Below are 19,813 nucleotides of genomic sequence, written 5' to 3' on the forward strand. Positions count from 1 at the left end.
GACTGATCCGGGTACATGAAAGAATGAATGGGGCCATGTATCATGAGATTTTGAGTGCAAACCTCCTTCCATCAGCAAGGGCATTGAAGATGAAACGTGGCTGGGTCTTTCACCATGACAATGATTCAAAGCACACCGCCAGGGCAACGAAGGAGTGGCTTCGTAAGAAGCATTTCAAGGTCCTGGAGTGGCCTAGCCAGTCTCCAGATCTCAACCCTATAGAAAACCTTTGGAGGGAGTTGAAAGTCCGTGTTGCCAAGCAAAAAGCCAAAAACATCACTGCTCTAGAGGAGATCTGCATGGAGGAATGGGCCAACATACCAACAACAGTGTGTGGCAACCTTGTGAAGACTTACAGAAAACGTTTGACCTCTGTCATTGCCAACAAAGGATATATCACAAAGTATTGAGATGAAATTTTGTTTCTGACCAAATACTTATTTTCCACCATAATATGCAAATAAAATGAAAAAAAAACAGACAATGTGATTTTCTGGATTTTTTTTTCTCAGTTTGTCTCCCATAGTTGAGGTCTACCTATGATGTAAATTACAGACGCCTCTCATCTTTTTAAGTGGTGGAACTTGCACTATTGCTGACTGACTAAATACTTTTTTTCCCCACTGTATATATACACATGCACTGTTTGACAAAATTACTATTATGGCCAGTATATATGTTGTCTTGAACTGCTGAGTCACTGTTTGTAAATCTCTCCATATATTTTTCGGCAGGTCCATTTTTTTTGGTCCTCCTTTATTGCACTACGGCACTTTATATTCGTTATTTATTCCTTTTTGAGAGATATTTGCTTATTTACATGTGTGTGTGTATATATGTATATATATATATATATATATATATATATATATATATATATATATATATATATGTGTGTATGTATATATACTTTATGTAGGTCCTTTTTGACCACATTCACACACATATATTTAAATATATGTATATATATATACTCTGTATTGCACCTTATATATGACTGGTATTTTTACTCTTATATTGGTGTTTCATGGATGGTTTACTAATATTTTCATTATTGTCATGGTCATCTATTATATAAAGCTCAAGTGTGTGTATGTATGCATGTATGTATGTCCGGGATTGGCATCCGCACCGTCGCAGCTACAGCCACAAAATTTGGCACAGTCACACGTCTGGACCCCAAAAGCGTCCTAGGCTATGTTGTGAGGCGAAATTTTAACCCCGCGCGTTCCAATTCACCAAACAATTTTGCCCCTATCTACATAATGGGGAAAAAGTGTGTGTGTATCAAAGCCCCGCCCCTCATTATGATGTCATAATGGTTGCCATGGCGACGCTGATGTCATCATAGGTTGCAAGCCCCGCCGCTCATTATGATGCCATAATGGTTGACTATGGGATGGAGGATGTGTGATGGGTATATGGGCACTGGACTATGGGATGGAGGATATGTATGACGGGTATATGGGCACGGGACTATGGGATGGAGGATGTGTGATGGGTATATGGGCACTGGACTATGGGATGGAGGATATGTATGAGGGGTATATGGGCACGGGACTATGGGATGGCGGATATGTATGATGGGTATATGGGCACGGGACTATGGGATGGAGGATATGTATGACGGGTATATGGGCACGGGACTATGGGATGGAGGATGTGTGATGGGTATATGGGCACGGGACTATGGGATGGCGGATATGTATGATGGGTATATGGGCATGGGACTATGGGATGGAGGATATGTATGATGGGTATATGGGCATGGGACTATGAGATGAAGGATGTGTGACGGGTATATGGGCACGGGACTATGGGATGGTGGATATGTATGATGGGTATATGGGCATGGGACTATGGGATGGAGGATATGTATGATGGGTATATGGGCATGGGACTATGGGATGAAGCATGTGTGATAGGTATATGGGCACTCGACTATGGGATGGAGGATGTGTGATGGGTATATGGGCACTCGACTATGGGATGGAGGATATGTATGATGGGTATATGGGCACGGGCCTATGGGATCGTGGATATGTATGATGGGTATATGGGCACGGGACTATGGGATGGAGGATAATTATAATTTGCTATAACTAACCACAGTTAGTTACTATGCTCGGGCAGCGCTGGGCTATTCAGCTAGTATATGATATATATGGATTTCACTAACTAACTAATTTATACTGACCCGGTTTCAGTGTTGCATTCAGGTGTCGCTGATTCCCTTATTTATAACTGTTGTACTACATACTAATTTTACTCCTCATTTGAAAAAATAATAAAATGTACATTTTTTTATATTGCTCCTTGGTCCTATTTCTTTCGGGTTTATGTTTCCACAGTATTATACTTTACCTCTGATTGTTCCACTGCTGGCTTTGGCTTACAAATACTGACCAAATACAGAGAGTGTGAACGTGGCCTAAGAAATGTATATAAATGTGGGTATATGCAGGATTGACCCCAAACTTTGGCAAACTATTTGTATGTGAACTACAGTTAAAAGCACCTCTGCAACCTACTATTCTGTTCATATAGTATAAACGACTAAGTGTCTGAATGCCATTGTATAAAGAAGATGTGCATTTAGTAAAATATGTCATTGCCAGGGGAATATTATCTTCTGCCTCCCACAGTGCTTTTCAAAGAGAAGGCGCAAAAAACACTCCAGAAAAATAATTCCATATGTAAGTTCTTTAAACACCACCAAGCTGTAGTATTCCGGCATGTCCTGAAGTGCACTCCGCTCACTCTATGATCGCGGATGAAACATAAATAATGAACACACATTGGAGTCAGAGGTACTCTCGCATGCCAGCAGCTATATAACAAGCCTCAGTGCAGTCAAAAGTTGAGCTCAACATCAAATAAAGTGACCACATATTGCTTCAACAAGACAGACACAGATCACTTCTGCCTGCTCCAAGATATAGATTACCACAGGTTTTTTCAATCTCATAAAAGCAAAACTACATTGAAATAAAAACAGCTCTAGATTCATATACAAGGAAATAAAGGGTCTTAGCACATCATTTTAACTTGGCAAAATCAAGCAGGTAGCACAGTCGTAAACATCAGAGACCAGTACGGCCACAGATTAACTTCTTCTGCAGTATTTACTATGCATTGCAAGAAAGCAAAACGTCAAATAAAAGGATTTAGAAATATTCACATAAATCTTCCAATTAAATAAATCATTTTAACCAGCTACATACCTCACGTAAGGCATGGTCAGAGGAATATTCCTAGACAAATACAAGAATATATACACTACAATACTAATAGTATGAGAAAAACAGAGCAAAAAGTATCCGTAAAGAGTAAACGGAGTAAATCCGTAAATGTTTAAAGGGAGTCTGTGATCCCCAAAACTCAAATTGAACTATTTAGATAATCATATAGGGAACTTAGCCTTCATAAAAAATGAGACATGAAGTATATATATTTTAGTAATTTCATTTTATATAAAAACAGTTTTATCAGATATGCAAATGAGGGGGCTTTGGTGCACCATTGGCGTGGCCAAGGGTACGTGCTCCATTCTGCCCCTTGACTGAGCACTGTGGAACACTCCCTGATCTAAATGCCCAGGCCTGCACACCAACACTGCAGGGGGCGAGAGCATACACAATGTCAGTGTGTGGAGGTGCCCTCTCATTCCTCTCCTGTGTGTATCAGCTGCTTGCTGCACCTAGGCTCACAAAGAAGTGGGTGGCCAATGCTGACAAAAGACAAAGATGAGAATGCAAAATGTCAGTGTATCCGTGCTCATATTTCTCTGTATAGACGGCGTTGGTTGTCTACAGCTGTGTGATCCTGTGTGCAGCAAGCGGCCGGCCGCTATACACAGGGGAAAGAGATAAGAGCGCACACACACCGACACTGCAGTGGCCGACTGTATGCACACATAAAGTGTCAGTGTGTGCGAGCACTCATCTCCCTCTCCTGTCACCATCCGCTACCCACTGCTTAGTGTTCCTTTTTGCAGTGAGTAGTTGCTCCACACAGGAGAAGGAAGAGAACTGACATGCACGCATTGACATTATGTGTGATCTCACCATGCAGTGTCAGTGTGTGAAGGGCTGGGAATGTAAATCAGGCAGCACTCCACAGAGAGCACTGTCAGTCACCTCAAGGTGTTGAGGATGGTAACGCAGGAGGCAGAACAGGACGCAGAGCCCTTGGCCACACTAAGGGTGCACCAGAGCACCAACATTTATATATCTAGTAAAACTGTTTCATATAAAACAAAGTTAATTAAATCTACAGTACAAGTTAGATTTTTATAGGGGCTTAGTCCCCTATATGAATGTCTAAATAGTTCATTTTGAGTTTTTGGGGTGACACACTGCCTTTAAGACTATGAATGCAAATAATAAAATGAATAGTTATTCCCTTCATCTGTCACCAGCCTGTGTACAATGTCAGTCTGTAAAGCCTGTCCTATTGGAAGTGGTGACATCACTTTGTTGTCTGACCAGGCAGCTGATGTCATCTGTAACAAATGTGAGGAACCAGAGGGACATCTAGAAACTTATTTCTTTCTCTTAATAAAACAAGTGCTGGAGCTTAGATTTCATTTGGTTTTAATATTTCATTATTCTCCTTATTATATTTTTTATTTCAGTTTGTAGTTTTAGACTAGAGTCAGTAAGGGAAAATATGAATGTTATATAAGTATTAGAAACATATCGTCAGAAATGAGAAAATATATTCAAAGTAATTTTAGGGAACCCACCCAATCACCATGTATTGAACTCTTTATACTTTTACTAACAAGCGCTTTTTCATGGATTACTATTTTTAATATGTCTAAAATCAGTTTTAAGATTGGGCTTGTGACATGCTAATTAGAGGGTGACCAGTTATTGGGTTGCCTACTCAAGGATAGTTGTCTCGCTAGTCATGTTATTATGTCCCTGTGGACTACACTGACATGATTGGCAAAATTTACTTCTCCGCTGGCTCTTTGCGAATCTCTGACTCCCTGGCTATGGGCAGGAAGCAGAATATACGCACCAAAGCTTTGTCGGCACACGGCACATACCCAGGGAGGCAGTGGTGACCCATCTTCTCTGCACATTGTCAAGAAAGGCAAAAATTAGAAAAGAATCAATGGTGATGCCGCGCTTGCAAACCATGTCATTCACTCAATGACAAATGTGACAATTAGTCTGGGGAAAGTAACGCCCCCACAACTAGTAACCCTCTAATTAGCATTTCACAAGCCAAGTTATAAAATTGATTTTAGGCATATTCAAAAATCATTACGCCATGAAAAGTAGTTTGTTAAAAAGTATATAAAGGGATCAATAAATACATGATGGTGTTGTGGAGGGAGAGGTGAAGCTGACAAGTTCTCTTTAAAACTTTCCTGGTGGTGTAAAGAAGTGGGGGTCATCATCACTAACCATACCTTAATGCACTGGGGTAGAATAGAGATGTAATAGAGCTATTGTTAGTGCTTCTCTGCAGCATGTATGATATACACATACATCTTTACAACACACACATTTTGTAAACTCTATGCAGCGCACAGTGCACACACTGAATTAGTCAGAACCTTCAACATCTGTGCAGATCGGGTGACGTACAGAACCTTGTCGCTTTCTCTCCTGCCCCGCACTGATCAAACTGGTCAGTGTTAGGCTGGAGGAGGGAGAGCTGTGCTGCTGTATCGTTCTCTCAGTGATTGGGAAGGAAGCTGTGTCAGCGTTCTCCTTGATCACAGGAAGTTGCCTTTAAAGTATAAGAGGCATACTATTTTAGTAAAAATAATTGTTGCTAAAAAGTGCATCTTACAGTCCAAAAATGACATCAAATATGGAATAATTGCGTGTGGCTTAGCTAACGAGAACCCCCAACCACTAGTCATGGAGGGTGCGCAAAACAGTAATCTGACCACTAGCACTTTTCAAACAAACATTGCTCATGCATTATCATTGGGGAGCAGATAAAATGAATGTTATGTACGACAGTCACTTACATCATGCATGGAGTCAAGGAGTTTAGTTAGGTGGAAATATCGCTGCCAGCTCTGTCCAGCACTGTGTGGACTCTTCATTAATATTTTCCTCAGTTCTTTAATGTAATTTAATCTCATTTCTTCAAACGCGGCTTGGCATTTAAGTCCGTCTTTGGGAACTTGGTTGGAAAAACAAAATAAGAAGTCATTGTGATAAATGTTAAGTGGCATACTAAGGCAGCAAAAAGTGCACATCCAAAACACATTTTTATACCTATATATGCATATCAGATGGAGAAGAAATTTGATTCTTATGGTCGATCATTCAAAATATAACAAAAAAACATACAAAATGGATAACCACACAGAACACTTTTTAATCACAAAGTATGATCTTTAATTCAGTACTTTCATAGCCCCTCAGTCATTTTAATAACGCCCCCCACGCTAATTTTCTGTCACTGTACAGTTTCTACAGTGTTGCACCAATATCATTTCAGCTGGCAAATAGAATAGAAGGGAATTCGACAAACAAACTGAACTAAGTTGAAACACTAAATTCTGGAACAGTGCCCAGATTCATGGATTGGCTTATTGAACACAGTTGCACTATTGATCTGGATAACTTCCAATTCTCTATGGTATAGGAAGTATGTGAAACACTATGCAACAGGCAGAAAACACACAATGCTTTGTCATTTCTATTTCATAGTTTGTGACTACAGATAAAACAAATATGTTGCCATCTACAATTGTGAGTAATACAATACTGCCAGCACAGAACATGATTATTCATTGCACGACCTTCCACCAGATATCCAATTACATTTATAAATTTATAAATGCTGCCATCCAGAAATCAGGGTCAGTATTGATTGTATTTTTTATGGAATGCATCAAGACCAAAGAAAAAGAGTGACCCTGAATCTGGGCTGGGACAAGGGGTAGGCACCTGCCAAGGGCACTACCTCCAGCTTACCTGAGGTAAAAAAAAGCCTGACATTGCTGAATACCTGCGGCCACCTGTCACCTTCCTCCAACTACAGGCATTGAGCACAATGATGGCCTCTCTCTCCCCACACAATTGTATTCACGTCTGTGAAAGTGCGAATACAATCGTTGTCCGCACTTCATAGGACGTCGCAATGTCATTTTTTATTCTTATTCTCTTTTACTAATTAATGGAGGCTATCCAAAAGGGGCTGGCTATGGGGACACAAGGACCTGGCTATGGGGACATAACAGGGGATGTGGAGACATCACAAGAGGGTCTAACTATGGCAACATAAGGGACTGACTATGGGGGCATTCCAAGAGCGTCTGGCTATGGGAACATTACAAGAGGGGGCTGGCAATGTGGGCTTAAGGAGCTGACTATGGAGAAATTACAGCTTCTTACAATTTATTTACTGATAGAGGTTAATGGGATGTATTCATGCACTCATGGAGGTTCTGGTGATGCATTAATGTACTGATAGTGGTTCTGGCGACATATTAATGTAGTACTGATGGTGGTCCTAGTGACCTATTAATTTACTCTTGATGGTTCTGGTGCTGTTATTATGTACTATTAATCGCTCTGGTAATGTACTCATGTCCTGAAGACTATTTTGGTTTTGAATTCCTGTACTGATCATGGTTCTGGAGATGAATACAGCACCAGAACCATTATCACTATGTTAATACATCACCAGAGCCATCAACAGTACATGAATGCAGCAGCAGAACAACCATCACTACATGAAGAGGTCACCACAACTACCATCAGTACAGGAGTATGAAACCAAAACAACAATCAGTAAATGAATACGTTATCAGAACCACTATCCATACAGGAATATGGCACAAGAACCACCATCAGTTTTGTTGCAAACTGTATTTATTGCATGACGGATATAAAAACCATCATATGTATCCCTTTAAAATGGTCTGTTTAGCATCCATTGGTGTATCGGCCAAATGCTGCAGTTCCTTAATTGAAACCAAACAGCCCCCATTATAGTTAAGTAATATTAGTTTCCATAACTGTCCTCTGGTTTGACATTTAAAATAGGTGTCAGGGATAAATATCGCTATTTTTCCCTGGTATCGTGTAAATGATCTGCAAGCAATGAATCATTTCATATCTAACTATGAAAACACACTCCCTGTTTAAGCGGGAGTCACACACAGCAATCTCGCTAGCGATATCGCTGCTGAGTCACAACTTTTGTGACGTAACAGCGATCTCACCAGCGAGATCGCTGTGTGTGACAGCGATCAGCGAGCGGCCCCCCTGCCGGTATCGCTGATCGCTGTAAGAAACCTCTGGACATATTTTTGGTCGCTGGTCTCCCGCTGGCCACCACGCATCGCTGCGTGTGACAGGCGGGAGACCAGCGATCAGCTGTAAAAAACAGAATTAAAATAAAAAATATTGTTATTCTCACCTTCCGACGTCCCGCGCAGCATTCCTCTCTCCACACTCCGATCCCAGTAATCCTTTGCACGAATGACCGCGAGACTTCGCGCTCCCGCGGTCATTCTCGCAAACGATTACTGGGACCGGAGCGTGGAGAGAGGAATGCTGCGCGGGACGTCGGATTTTTTACAGGGATGGCAAGCGATGTCGGGCGCTCGGCATCGCTGTGCTGATCGCTGGTGAAGCTGTCTGTTTGACAGCTCACCAGCGATCACATAGCGACTTACCAGCGATCCTGACACCTTGATATCGGTGTCGGTATCGCTGGTAAGTCGCTATGTGTGACTCCAGCTTTAGCCTCAAGTTTGAAACAAAAAGTCTTGGTCTCCTCACCTGACAATGGCGGTTAAGATTAATATAATTTAATTAAATTAATGATAAGTGTAAACAGCTGCCTGAGCAACTGAACATCCGACCAACGTGTAAAAGTAAACCGTGTCCACCCTACAAAATGCAATGCTTATGTCTTTGGTAAACTATTCCGGACCAATTCAATTCCCACCGCTGTTGTTACATTTGTAATTGTGCATTTTTTCATGAACTCATGAACTTTTTTGTTCAGAATAGTCACTATTTTTTAGACAAAAAAATCTTTTTCCACTAAATAATTTTTTCAATTTGCCCTTCTTTCCAAAAATGTTTTATGACTTCACATATGTCTTGCACTGGTGACCTAACACCTTGCATTGTTCATACTTGTATGGCGGAAGCAAAGCTGAACTTTGGGATCCTGAAAAACACAGCAAGAAAAGCAGCAAAAAAGCCAGTGAAACCTGCTTTTTATCAGCAGCTTTTTTTTTTTTTACTGCCAAGACATCAGGTTTTGGCTGCAGCAAAAAAGCAATGTGCGAACATAGTCTTAAAGTAAATGCTTTGCAGATTGGAGGTATCCGCATCTCCCACCTTTTCTAACTTGTCCAGACAACTAAGAAAACTCAATGTACATCTGCAAAGTTGCTTCTCAGACATCTTTGACTCTTGATTTTTTTCTCCCATCTACTAAAGCTGCTACTAACCCCAATTGTGTTCCTGGTGCTGAACCTATAACTACACCTACAATGTTGTATAGTGCAACCAAATATTGTACGTCAGAAAATATGGTGTCATAACTATTGTTATTCACCTAAAAAACAGTGCCCCAGAAAGTGCCCTTAAAAATAATATTGCATAATAAATGGTATGACCCAAAATAATAATGCCACATATTGAACATCGCATATCAGCTCTGCCTCCAAAAAGGAGAGCACACCAGAAAAAAAGCATGCCCCACATGGCCCACTTTATAGTGCAACCTTTGTGAACCTACATAGTAGGAATGCACACAAACAATGCTCCTTTTGTCCCCGCATGCTAATAATACCCACCACTGTGTACCTTTGTGCTCCCTAAGCAGACAGTAGTAAAGCAGTGTTGTAATAATGCCACTACTGTGCCCAAACACAGTAAAAAAAAAGAGCCTCACTTTGCACACTATACTGTAAAAATGGCACCCTACAGGAAATAATAAAGATGGCCATTTTAACTGTGCTGGGGTGAAACGGGTGCATTATTGAGGGCTCAATACGACACGACTGTAATTGATTCAGATTTCTGGGACTATTAGATGCCCCAATCTCTCCGATGAGACGTCACCTCAGCCTTTGGCCTAAATCTCTGGCCTGGATACAGTACAGCCGTATACATAGTCTCTTTTACTCAATTACCAATCAGGAGGCTTGGACAAGACCTTTAACCGAGTTTGAATGGTTGTGCACTAGGGAAGAGGTCCCCCTCACAGTATTTCCTTGGTATGTGGATTGTTGAAGAGGGAGGAGATTCTGGATATCTTAGCTCCTTTCCAAATCAACTGGGAACGTCTTTTTCTTCTTAGTAGAATGGAGCCTTTACACTTACCCATAAATTCTCCACTTCTTGTCATATCCAGGAAACTAACTACAAGATCTTTCCAGGTGGTGCAGGACCCCAGAACACATTCACTGTATGCTCCCCGGGACATCAGACAGATGCTAGAGGTGTGATTCAGATGGGAGTAGTATGAGCTATATATGGTGGTCTTGTCCTAGAATTATTAAAACTTTGGGATGCTATATTTGACCTTTTTAATAACCTATTTGGCACTACTTTTTGATACACCTCAAGTAGCACTATTCTGTGTTTCCTACCTCAATTTCATCAATCAAAAAAAGTTTATTAAGAGTATTTTTAGAAGCAACAAAACAAATCATACCTAGACACTAGAGGTAACCTATCTATCAAATCTGTGGACTTTTTAATTCATATGGAGGACATGATAGTTTTGGATTACTGTCTGTGGTTACAATGCTATGAATATGAACCTGACAAGCCTGAAACTCCTTTTAGAGGTTCACCTGAGTTTAAAGTTTGGATAACTTCCCCATCTTGAGTTCAAGTAAAGTAAAAACAACCTACTCTGCGTCTACAAAAAAATTAAATGAGCACTGCAAAAAGTTTAAATCGTATTTGTATCCAGTTGTAAGTAGTGCACTGCTGAGGATTTGGAGCACCTTTTCAAAAATGTTGTTGCCCCAGATCCCAGGAGGTGCCCTTTTAAGTATGGGAGAACAAGTCATTTATCCATACATTTACAGTTAACTTATCATCATTAGGAAAATGGCGTAAATATAAAAAAAAAACAACAGCACTTTTTTCAACCACATTAAACGAGTCTTCATGTAAAGATTGTGGTGATAGTAGACTGGAATCTAGCCATTGAGACTATTTTGTACAGCTTCAATAACTATTGTTATTAAGAACAATACAATCCGTGGCATAAGCTGGAGTAGTTACCTAACATCTTTCTGCAGATGAACCCTGTCATTGTATTGTATTGATTTCATTGTAGATTGCTTTGTATTTTAAATTGAAATCTGTTGATAACTTTGTGAGTATTTGATGTCTTTTAATTATACAATGTAATGACTCACTGCGGCTCTAGGGAAGAAAATCTCTGTACATAGATGATATGAAGCCTAATGAAGCCTATTTGTGCAATGAATGGAGGTTCTGAGAATGTATACATGAGCCCACTCGTGGGGGTTGGGTAATTTATCACAATTTTCCAAAATCATAGAAAAAGCAAAAAAATTGCAGCAAAAATGCATGATGGCCGCAATAGGTGAACCACACCTAAAGATCTATTTGCACATCGCAAAGCGCAGCGTTAAACGACCGCCAACATTTCGGCCGGTCATTGTTCGATAAACAACATGCTTATGGAGAAAACCCCAATCAGTAATAGATTGTTCAGTGCTCATAGGCTGCCATTGCTCTAGGCAGAACACGTCCTGTTTTCACAGGACGATGCACAACTGAGGAGCGCTCGTTCATGAGACTTGTGCAGCGTAAACACTTTTAGAATGTGTGCAGATATTTAGCAGAATTTCACCGAGGATATCAGCAAAATTACCATATTGCTTTATTACCGGAGCACTTTTTAGGAGTGAGATTACGTTTGGTGCTCTTCTTTGAAATTTTGGAACCCAAAATATAGCTAAAGAAGGTCCATTCAAGGACTAAACTCAACATATGATGTTCCTTGCTACTCCGCCATGGTTTGATACAAATCGATATGCAGATAAGATGTGCAGTGATGGGCAAGTAGCATCGTGGTTCGGGTCTCCCTGAGCATACTCGGGTGATCTCTGAGTATTTTGCCGTGCTCTGGGATTTAGTTTTCGTCGTCTCAGCTGCATGATTTGCGACTTGTAGACAAGCTGAAAACATGTGGGAATTTCCTAACAGGTATTCCACACATGTATTCAAGCTGTCTAGCAGTCACAAATCATGTATCTGAGGGGACGAAAACTAAATCTCCGAGCACGCCAAAATACTCTGAGACCACCCGAGCATGCTCTGGGAGACCCGAGCAACGAGTATACTCACTCATCACTATATGTGCAGCCTCTTTTTTACTGACTCAGCCATCCATATTTTCTGTGTGCTATTGCAAAAGTATTTTTTATTTTTTTAACCCCTTCACCCCCAAGGGTGGTTTGCACGTTCATGACCGGGCCAATTTTTACAATTCTGACCACTGTACCTTTATGAGGTCATAACTCTGGAACGCTTCCATGGATCCCGGTGATTCTGACAATGTTTTCTCGCGACATATTGTACTTCATGTTAGTGGTAAAATTTCATTCAAATAACTTGCGTTTATTTGTGAGAAAAACGGAAATTTGGCGAAAATTTTGAAAATTTCGCAATTTTCCAACTTTGAATTTTTATGCCCTTAAATCACAGAGATACGGCACACAAAAAACTTGATAACTAACATTTCCCACATGTTTACTTTACATCAGCACAATTTTGGAACCAAAATTTTTTTTTGTTAGGAAGTTATAAGGGTTAAAAGTTGACCAGCGATTTCTCATTTTTACAACACCATTTTATTTTTAGGACCACATCACATTTGAAGACACTTTGAGGGGTCTATATGATAGAAAATACCCAAAAGTGACACCATTCTAAAAACTGCACCCCTTAAGGTGCTCAAAACCACATTCAAGAAGTTTATTAACCCTTTAGGTGCGTCACAGGAATTTTTTTGAATATTTAAAAAAAATGAACATCTAATTTTTTTTCATAAAAAAAATACTTCAGGTTCAATTTTTTTATTTTACCAAGGGTAACAGGAGAAATTGAACTGCAAAAGTTAGTGTGCAATTTGTCCTGAGTACGCAGATACCTGATATGTGGGGGGGGGAACGACTGTTTCAGCGCATGGCAGAGCTCAGAATGGAAGGAGCGCCGTTTGACTTTTTCAATGCAAAATTGGCTGGAATTCAGATTGGACGCCATGTCACGTTTGGAGAGTCCCTGATGTACCTAAACAGTGGAAACCCCCTACAAGTGACCCCATTTTGGAAACTAAACCCCCCAAGGAACTTATCTAGATATGTGGTGAGAACTTTGAACCCACAAGGGCTTTACAGAAGTTTATAACGTACAGCGGTACAATTAAAAAATCATATTTTTTCCACAAAAATGATCTTTTCACCCCAATTTTTATTTTCCCAAGGGTAACAGGACCCTAAAAGTTATTGTGCAATTTGTCCTGAGTACGCTGATACCCCACATGTGGGGGTAAACCACTATTTGGGCGCATGGCAGAGCTCGGAAGGGAAGCAGCGCCATTTGACGTTTTTGGCTGGAATTGAGATCGGACACCATGTCGCGTTTGGAAAACTCCTGATGTACCAAAACAGTGGAAACCCCCCACAAATGACACCATTTTGGAAACTAGACCCCCTAAGGAACTTATCTAGATGTGTGGTGAGAACTTTGAACCCCCATGGGCTTCACAGAAGTTTATAACATAAAGCCATACAATTAAAAAATCATATTTTTTCCACAAAAATGATCTTTTCACCCTCAATTCTTATTTTTCCAAGGGTAGGAACTTATCTAGATGTGTGGTGAGCACTTTGACCCCCCCAGTGCTTCACAGAAGTTTATAACGCCCGGGCGTGAAAATAAAAAATTCGTATTTTTTCCACAAACATGATCTTTTAGTCACCATTTTTTTATTTTCCCAAGGGTACCAGGAGAAATTGGACCTTAAAAGTTGTTGTCCAATTTGTCCTGAGTATGCTGATACCCCATATTTGGGAGAAAACTACTGTATGGGCACACGTCGGTGCTCGGAAGGGAAGTAGTGACGTTTTGGAATGCAGACTTTGATGGAATGGTCTGCGGGTGTCATGTTGCCTTTGGAGAGCCCCTAATGTACCTAAACAGTGGAAACCCCCCACAAATGACACCATTTTGGAAACTAGACCCCCTAAGGAACTTATCTAGATGTGTGGTGAGAACTTTGAACCCCCATGGGCTTCACAGAAGTTTATAACATAAAGCCATACAATTAAAAAATCATATTTTTTCCACAAAAATGATCTTTTCACCCTCAATTCTTATTTTTCCAAGGGTAGGAACTTATCTAGATGTGTGGTGAGCACTTTGACCCCCCCAGTGCTTCACAGAAGTTTATAACGCCCGGGCATGAAAATAAAAAAATCATATTTTTTCCAGAAACATGATCAATTAGTCCCCAATTTTTTCATTTTCCCAAGGGTAACAGGAGAAATTGGACCCCCAAAAGTTGTTGTCCAATTTGTCCTGAGTACGCTGACACCCCATATGTGGGAGAAAACTACTGTATGGACACACGTCGGGGCTCGGAAGGGAAGCAGTGACGTTTTGGAATGCAGACTTTGATGGAATGGTCTGCGGGTGTCATGTGCGTTTGGAGAGCCCCTGATGTACCTAAACTATTGAAACTCCCCACAAGTGACCCCATTTTGGACACTAGACCCCCCCACGGAACTTATCTAGATGTGTGGTGAGCACTTTGAACCCCCAAGTGCTTCACAGAAGTTTATAACACTCGGACGTGAAAATAAAAAAATCATTTTTTTCCACAAAAATTATATTTTTGTCCCCAATTTTTTATTTTCCTAAGGGTAACAGGAGAAATTGGACCCCAAAAATTGTTTTGCAATTTGTCCTGAGTAGGCTGATACCCTACATGTGGGGGTAAAACACTGTTTGGGCGCATAGCAGAGCTTGGAAGGAAAGGAGCACCATTTGACTTTTTCAACTCAGAATTGGCTGGAATTGAGATCAGACGCCATGTTGCATTTGGAGAGCCCCTGATGTGCCCAAACAGTGGAAACCCCCAATTCTAACTCCAACCCGAACCCCAACACGCCCCTAACCCTAACCCTAGCCCTAACCCTACCCTAACCCTAGCCCTAACCCTACCCCAACACACCCCTAGCCCTAACCCTAATGGAAAAATGGAAATAAATACATTTTTTTTATTTTATTATTTTTCCCTAACTAAGGGGGTGATAACGGGGGGTTTGATTTACTATTTATGGCGGTTTTTATGTTTGGCGGCTGTCGCACGCTAATAGACGCTTTTTATTGTAAAAATAGTTTTTGCATCACCACATATTGAGAGCTATAATTTTTCCGTATTTTGACCCACCGAGTCATGTGAGGTCTTATTTTTTGCGGGACGAGTTGACGTTTTTATTGGTACCATTTTCGGGCACGTGAAATTTTTTGATCGCTTTTTATTCCGATTTTTGGGACGCAGAATGAACAAAAACCAGCGTTTCATGAATTTCTTTTGGGGGGGGTGCGTTTACACCGTTCCACGTGCGGTAAAATTGATAAAGCGGTTTTATTCTTCGGGTCAGTACGGTTACAGCAATACCTCATTTAGGTCGTTTTTGTATGTTTTTTTCGGTTTTATGCAATGAAAACTATTTTATATAAAAAATAATTATTTTTGCATCGCTTTATTCAGCGAGCTATAACTTTTTTATTTTTTCGCTGATGATGCTGTGTGGCAGCTCGTTTTTTGCGGGACAAGATGACGTTTTCAGCGGTACCATGGATATTTATATGCATCTTTTTGATCGCGCGTTATTACACTTTTTGTTTGGCGGTATGATAATAAATCATTATTTTTTGCTTCGTTTTTTATTTTTATTTTTTAAGGGGTTCGCTAAAGGGGTTAACTAATGGGACAGTTTTATAGGGCGGGTCGTTACGGACGCGGCGATACCTAATATGTGTACTTTTATTGTTTTTTTTTATTATTATTTCCAAAAAATGGATTTATTGGGGGAATATTTTTTTTTTTCTAATATATTTGGCGATTTTTTTTAAATTATTTTTACATTTTTTTTTATTTTTTTTTTTACTTTATTAAATAGTCCCAGGTGGGACATCACTGTCCTGTGACAGATCGCTGATCTGTCACATCACAGATCACTGTGACAGATCAGCGATCTGACACAGGCACTGCAGAAGGCTTCCTCATGCCTGCGCTTTGCAGGCACTGAGGAAGCCAGCTTCCTGCAGGCCCCCGAAGGCCCCCGTCGCCATCTTGGTTTCGGGGGCCTGGAGGAAAGGAGTCCCCCGCAGTAGCGCTGCACATTGCGCTGCCGTGGGGGGCTCAGGGAAGCACGGAGGGAGCCCCCTCCCTGCCGATGCTTCCCTTTAACCCCCGGTACACCGCGATCGTGTTTGATCGCGGTGTGCAAGGGGTTAACGTGTCGGGGGGCGGTCCGTGACCGCCCCTGACACATTGTGCCGGGTGTCAGCTGTGATAATCAGTTGACACCCGGCCGCGATCAGCGGCGCTCACCACGTGGGCGCCGCTGATCGCGCCGACGTACTATCCCGTCCATGGGCATAGGGGCCCAGGTCCCATGGACGGGATAGTACGTCGGATGGCAGAAAGGGGTTAAAGCAGTCAGATTAAAGTCTTTTAAACAGGTAAAAGGCCCTTTATAGGCTTATGCACAAACAAGAAGTATTCAGCTCACCCCTCTTTCACTCCTGATCACACCTCCGACGCGGGTGTATAGTGCATGCACAACATAAAGAAGGATTTTTCCAGCGTCTCCAGGAGATAAAATAATAATTGCTTTATTGAGAATATAAAATCTTCATACCATCAGGTAAAAACGACATAAAGAGGCGTATGGAGGGGAGCAATTTCCTACGCGTTTCACCCTGAAAGGGCTTAATCATGGAATGCAAAAATAAATTGAACAAGTTTTTGCCCTTTTCATCCCACCCACACATCGCACAGAAAAAACATTCATTAGCTTTCTCTTTTTTATGCGACAGAAGATTATTTTTTTTCCTTTAAGACTTCCAAACTGACAAAATATACTATGCTGCTTACTGAAGACTACCAGAACCCCTGCACAGAAAAGAAGGTCCTAGGTGAGAAAAGGTACTGTCACACTTAGCGATGTACCAGCGATCCCGACCAGTGATATGATGCGGTCAGGATCGCTGGTACATCGCTAAGTGGTCGCTAGTGAGCTGCCACACAGGCAGATCTCACCAGCGACATCGCAGGGGTCGGGGGTCGCTACTTACTTGTCAGATAAGGCGATCCTGACGTCCTCCCGCCCACGTCCACGCGTCACTCATCGTCACAGCAGGAACCCCCAGCAGGAAGCTGACGACGAGAAACGGCCCAAGACGTTCTCGCGCGATCAGCGATAACCAGCGGGGGAGCGGTCGGAGGTATCAGACATAGCGATATCGCTAACAATATCGCTGTAACGTCACAAAAACCAGTGACGTTATAGCGATATTGCTAGCGATATCGCTTAGTGTGACAGGCCCTAAAGAAAGCTGCTTATACACAGGGCAGCACGGTGGCTCAGTGGTTAGCGCTGCAGCCTTGCAGCGCTGGAGTCCTGGTTTCAAATCCCACCAAGGACAACATCAGCAAGGACTTTGTATGTTCTTCCTGTGTTTGCGTGGTTCCCTCCACGTACTCCAGTTTCCTACCACATTCTAAAGACATACTGATAGGGAATTTAGATTGTGAGCCCCATGGGGGAAAGTGATGATAATGTGTGCAAACTGTAAAGCGCTGCGGAATATATTAGCGCTATATAAAGATTATTATTATCACAAAGCAGTTTTCTATAACTTTCTATCATACAATACCAACTGTCCACACACGAAAAACAAGAAACTACACTATCATATCATACATCCCAAAAACACCCTAAGGCTATGCTAACACGTTGCGTTTTTTATGCAAATTTTCAGCTAAGTTTTATAGTACCAGCAAAGTGTATGAGATTTCAGAAATCTCATGCACACGGCTTGTTTTTCTTTGTCCTCAGAATTTTTTAGCAAAACCTTGTTATTTGCAGAACAGAGCATGTCACTTCTTTCAGCGTTTTTCAGCGTATTTCACCAATTTAAGGCAATGTATGGTGCAAAAAATACTGAAAAAACACAGGTATCCGTTTTTTGTGCCAAAACCTGATGAAGTAGAATCATATTTTTTTACGCATTAATCTTTATAATAATAATAATCTTTATTTATTAGCTCCAACATATTCCGCAGCGCTTTACAGTTTAACAGTTTCAAACACAACAGTCATAAGTAACAACGTTAACAATAATACAATAATTAAAGCAAAATAAAATGACCCTGCTCGTGAGACCTTACAATCTACAATCAGGTGGGGGAAATAAAAAGTACAGGTGTGTATTTACAATGATGGTCCAGCCTTCTTGAGTGAGTGGGGGATAGATAGAAATAGTGAATGGGCTACACACACACTTACACATAAAATGACTTTGATTAGGGAACGCGATAGGCTGCTTTGAACAAATGTGTTTTGAGGGAGTGCCTAAAACTGTGCAAGTTGTGGCTGGTCCTAATTTCTTGGGGTAGAGCATTCCAGAAGATTGGCACAACACGGGAGAAGTCTTGGAGTGGGAGGTACGGATTAGTGCAGAGGTTAGTTGAAAGTCGTTTGCATAGCGCAGCGATTGGCTAGGCCGATAGACAGAAATGAGGGAGGAGATGTAAGGGGGTGCCGCACTGTGGAGAGCTTTGTGGGTGAGAACAAGTACTTTGAATTGGGTCCTATCATGAATGGGCAGCCAGTGTAACGATTAGCCAGATGGACGACCCTGGCTGCTGCATTAAGGAAGGACTTGAGACAAATGTACAGTGACAAAAACGCAGCAAAAACTAAGCAAAACCTGCTTTTTTGAGACAAGTTTCTTACTGCCAAGAGAGCAGGTTTTACCTTAAAAAAAATGCAGCAAAAATACAACGCTTGAACGTATTCTTAGGCTACATTCACACATCCATGTGAGTGTTACCATGAGAGAGAAACGTTTCTCAGGAATCATCTTAGTTGCATCAGTTTTTTGCTCAGCCCCTTTTTCCCCCTTTTGCTGTCTGGAAAAAAACCCAAACCCAGACAGCACTAGAACGCGTCACAGGTTCGTGTGAATGTAGCTTTAGAAAGATAAAGACCATATGATAGGTAAGGATAAGTATACATAGGTGAGTACTCTAGCTTACCTGTGCTAAGTAGCAGTAAAACTTTCATGATTGTATATTCCTCAAAGTTTAGCTGCAAACGATTAAACTCCAGACTTATCTGCTGCATACTTTGGCACAGCTCATACATGGCAGACTGGCGCATCCTATCTCTGCAAGAGAATAAAAAATATAAAATGAGGAATACATGTAACTAGATCTGTGCAGTCATAAAATAGTAATCATTTACCTAAGATAAAAATGTATTACTAACTTAGAGAACAACCCTGCCAAGCAAAAATAAGGGCACCGTGCTTTAAATAGGCCTAACCTCAGCTAATCTGGTAACAGATAGTCCTAATATGAAACCTTACAAAGCTGGGCAAATTAAATTATTTTCCAGACAGAGATAAGAGAGGGGCCTTAGGGTACCATTACACTTAGCGATGCACCAGCGATCCCGACAACAATATGGATCGCTGGTGCATCACTAAGTGGTCGCTAGTGAGATGCCACATAGGCAGAT

General features: G+C 41.2%; 1 protein-coding gene across 2 annotated transcripts in view; it reads right to left on the reverse strand.

The window, feature by feature from the left end:
* Positions 1-19,813, reverse strand: part of NR3C2 (nuclear receptor subfamily 3 group C member 2) — a 435,269-nt gene that overhangs the window by 34,234 nt on the left and 381,222 nt on the right. For both annotated transcript variants that reach the window (XM_073576249.1, XM_073576248.1), the window contains exons 7-8: positions 19,330-19,460; positions 5,996-6,153 (exon numbers count right to left, since the gene is read on the reverse strand). In XM_073576249.1, the coding sequence (XP_073432350.1) occupies positions 5,996-6,153; positions 19,330-19,460 (289 nt within the window). The remainder of the gene's footprint in view (positions 1-5,995; positions 6,154-19,329; positions 19,461-19,813) is intronic.

Source organism: Dendrobates tinctorius, unplaced genomic scaffold (genome assembly GCF_039654945.1).
Source record: "Dendrobates tinctorius isolate UK_male_01 unplaced genomic scaffold, ASM3965494v1 ptg000008l, whole genome shotgun sequence".
Taxonomy (NCBI): Eukaryota; Metazoa; Chordata; class Amphibia; order Anura; family Dendrobatidae; genus Dendrobates; species Dendrobates tinctorius.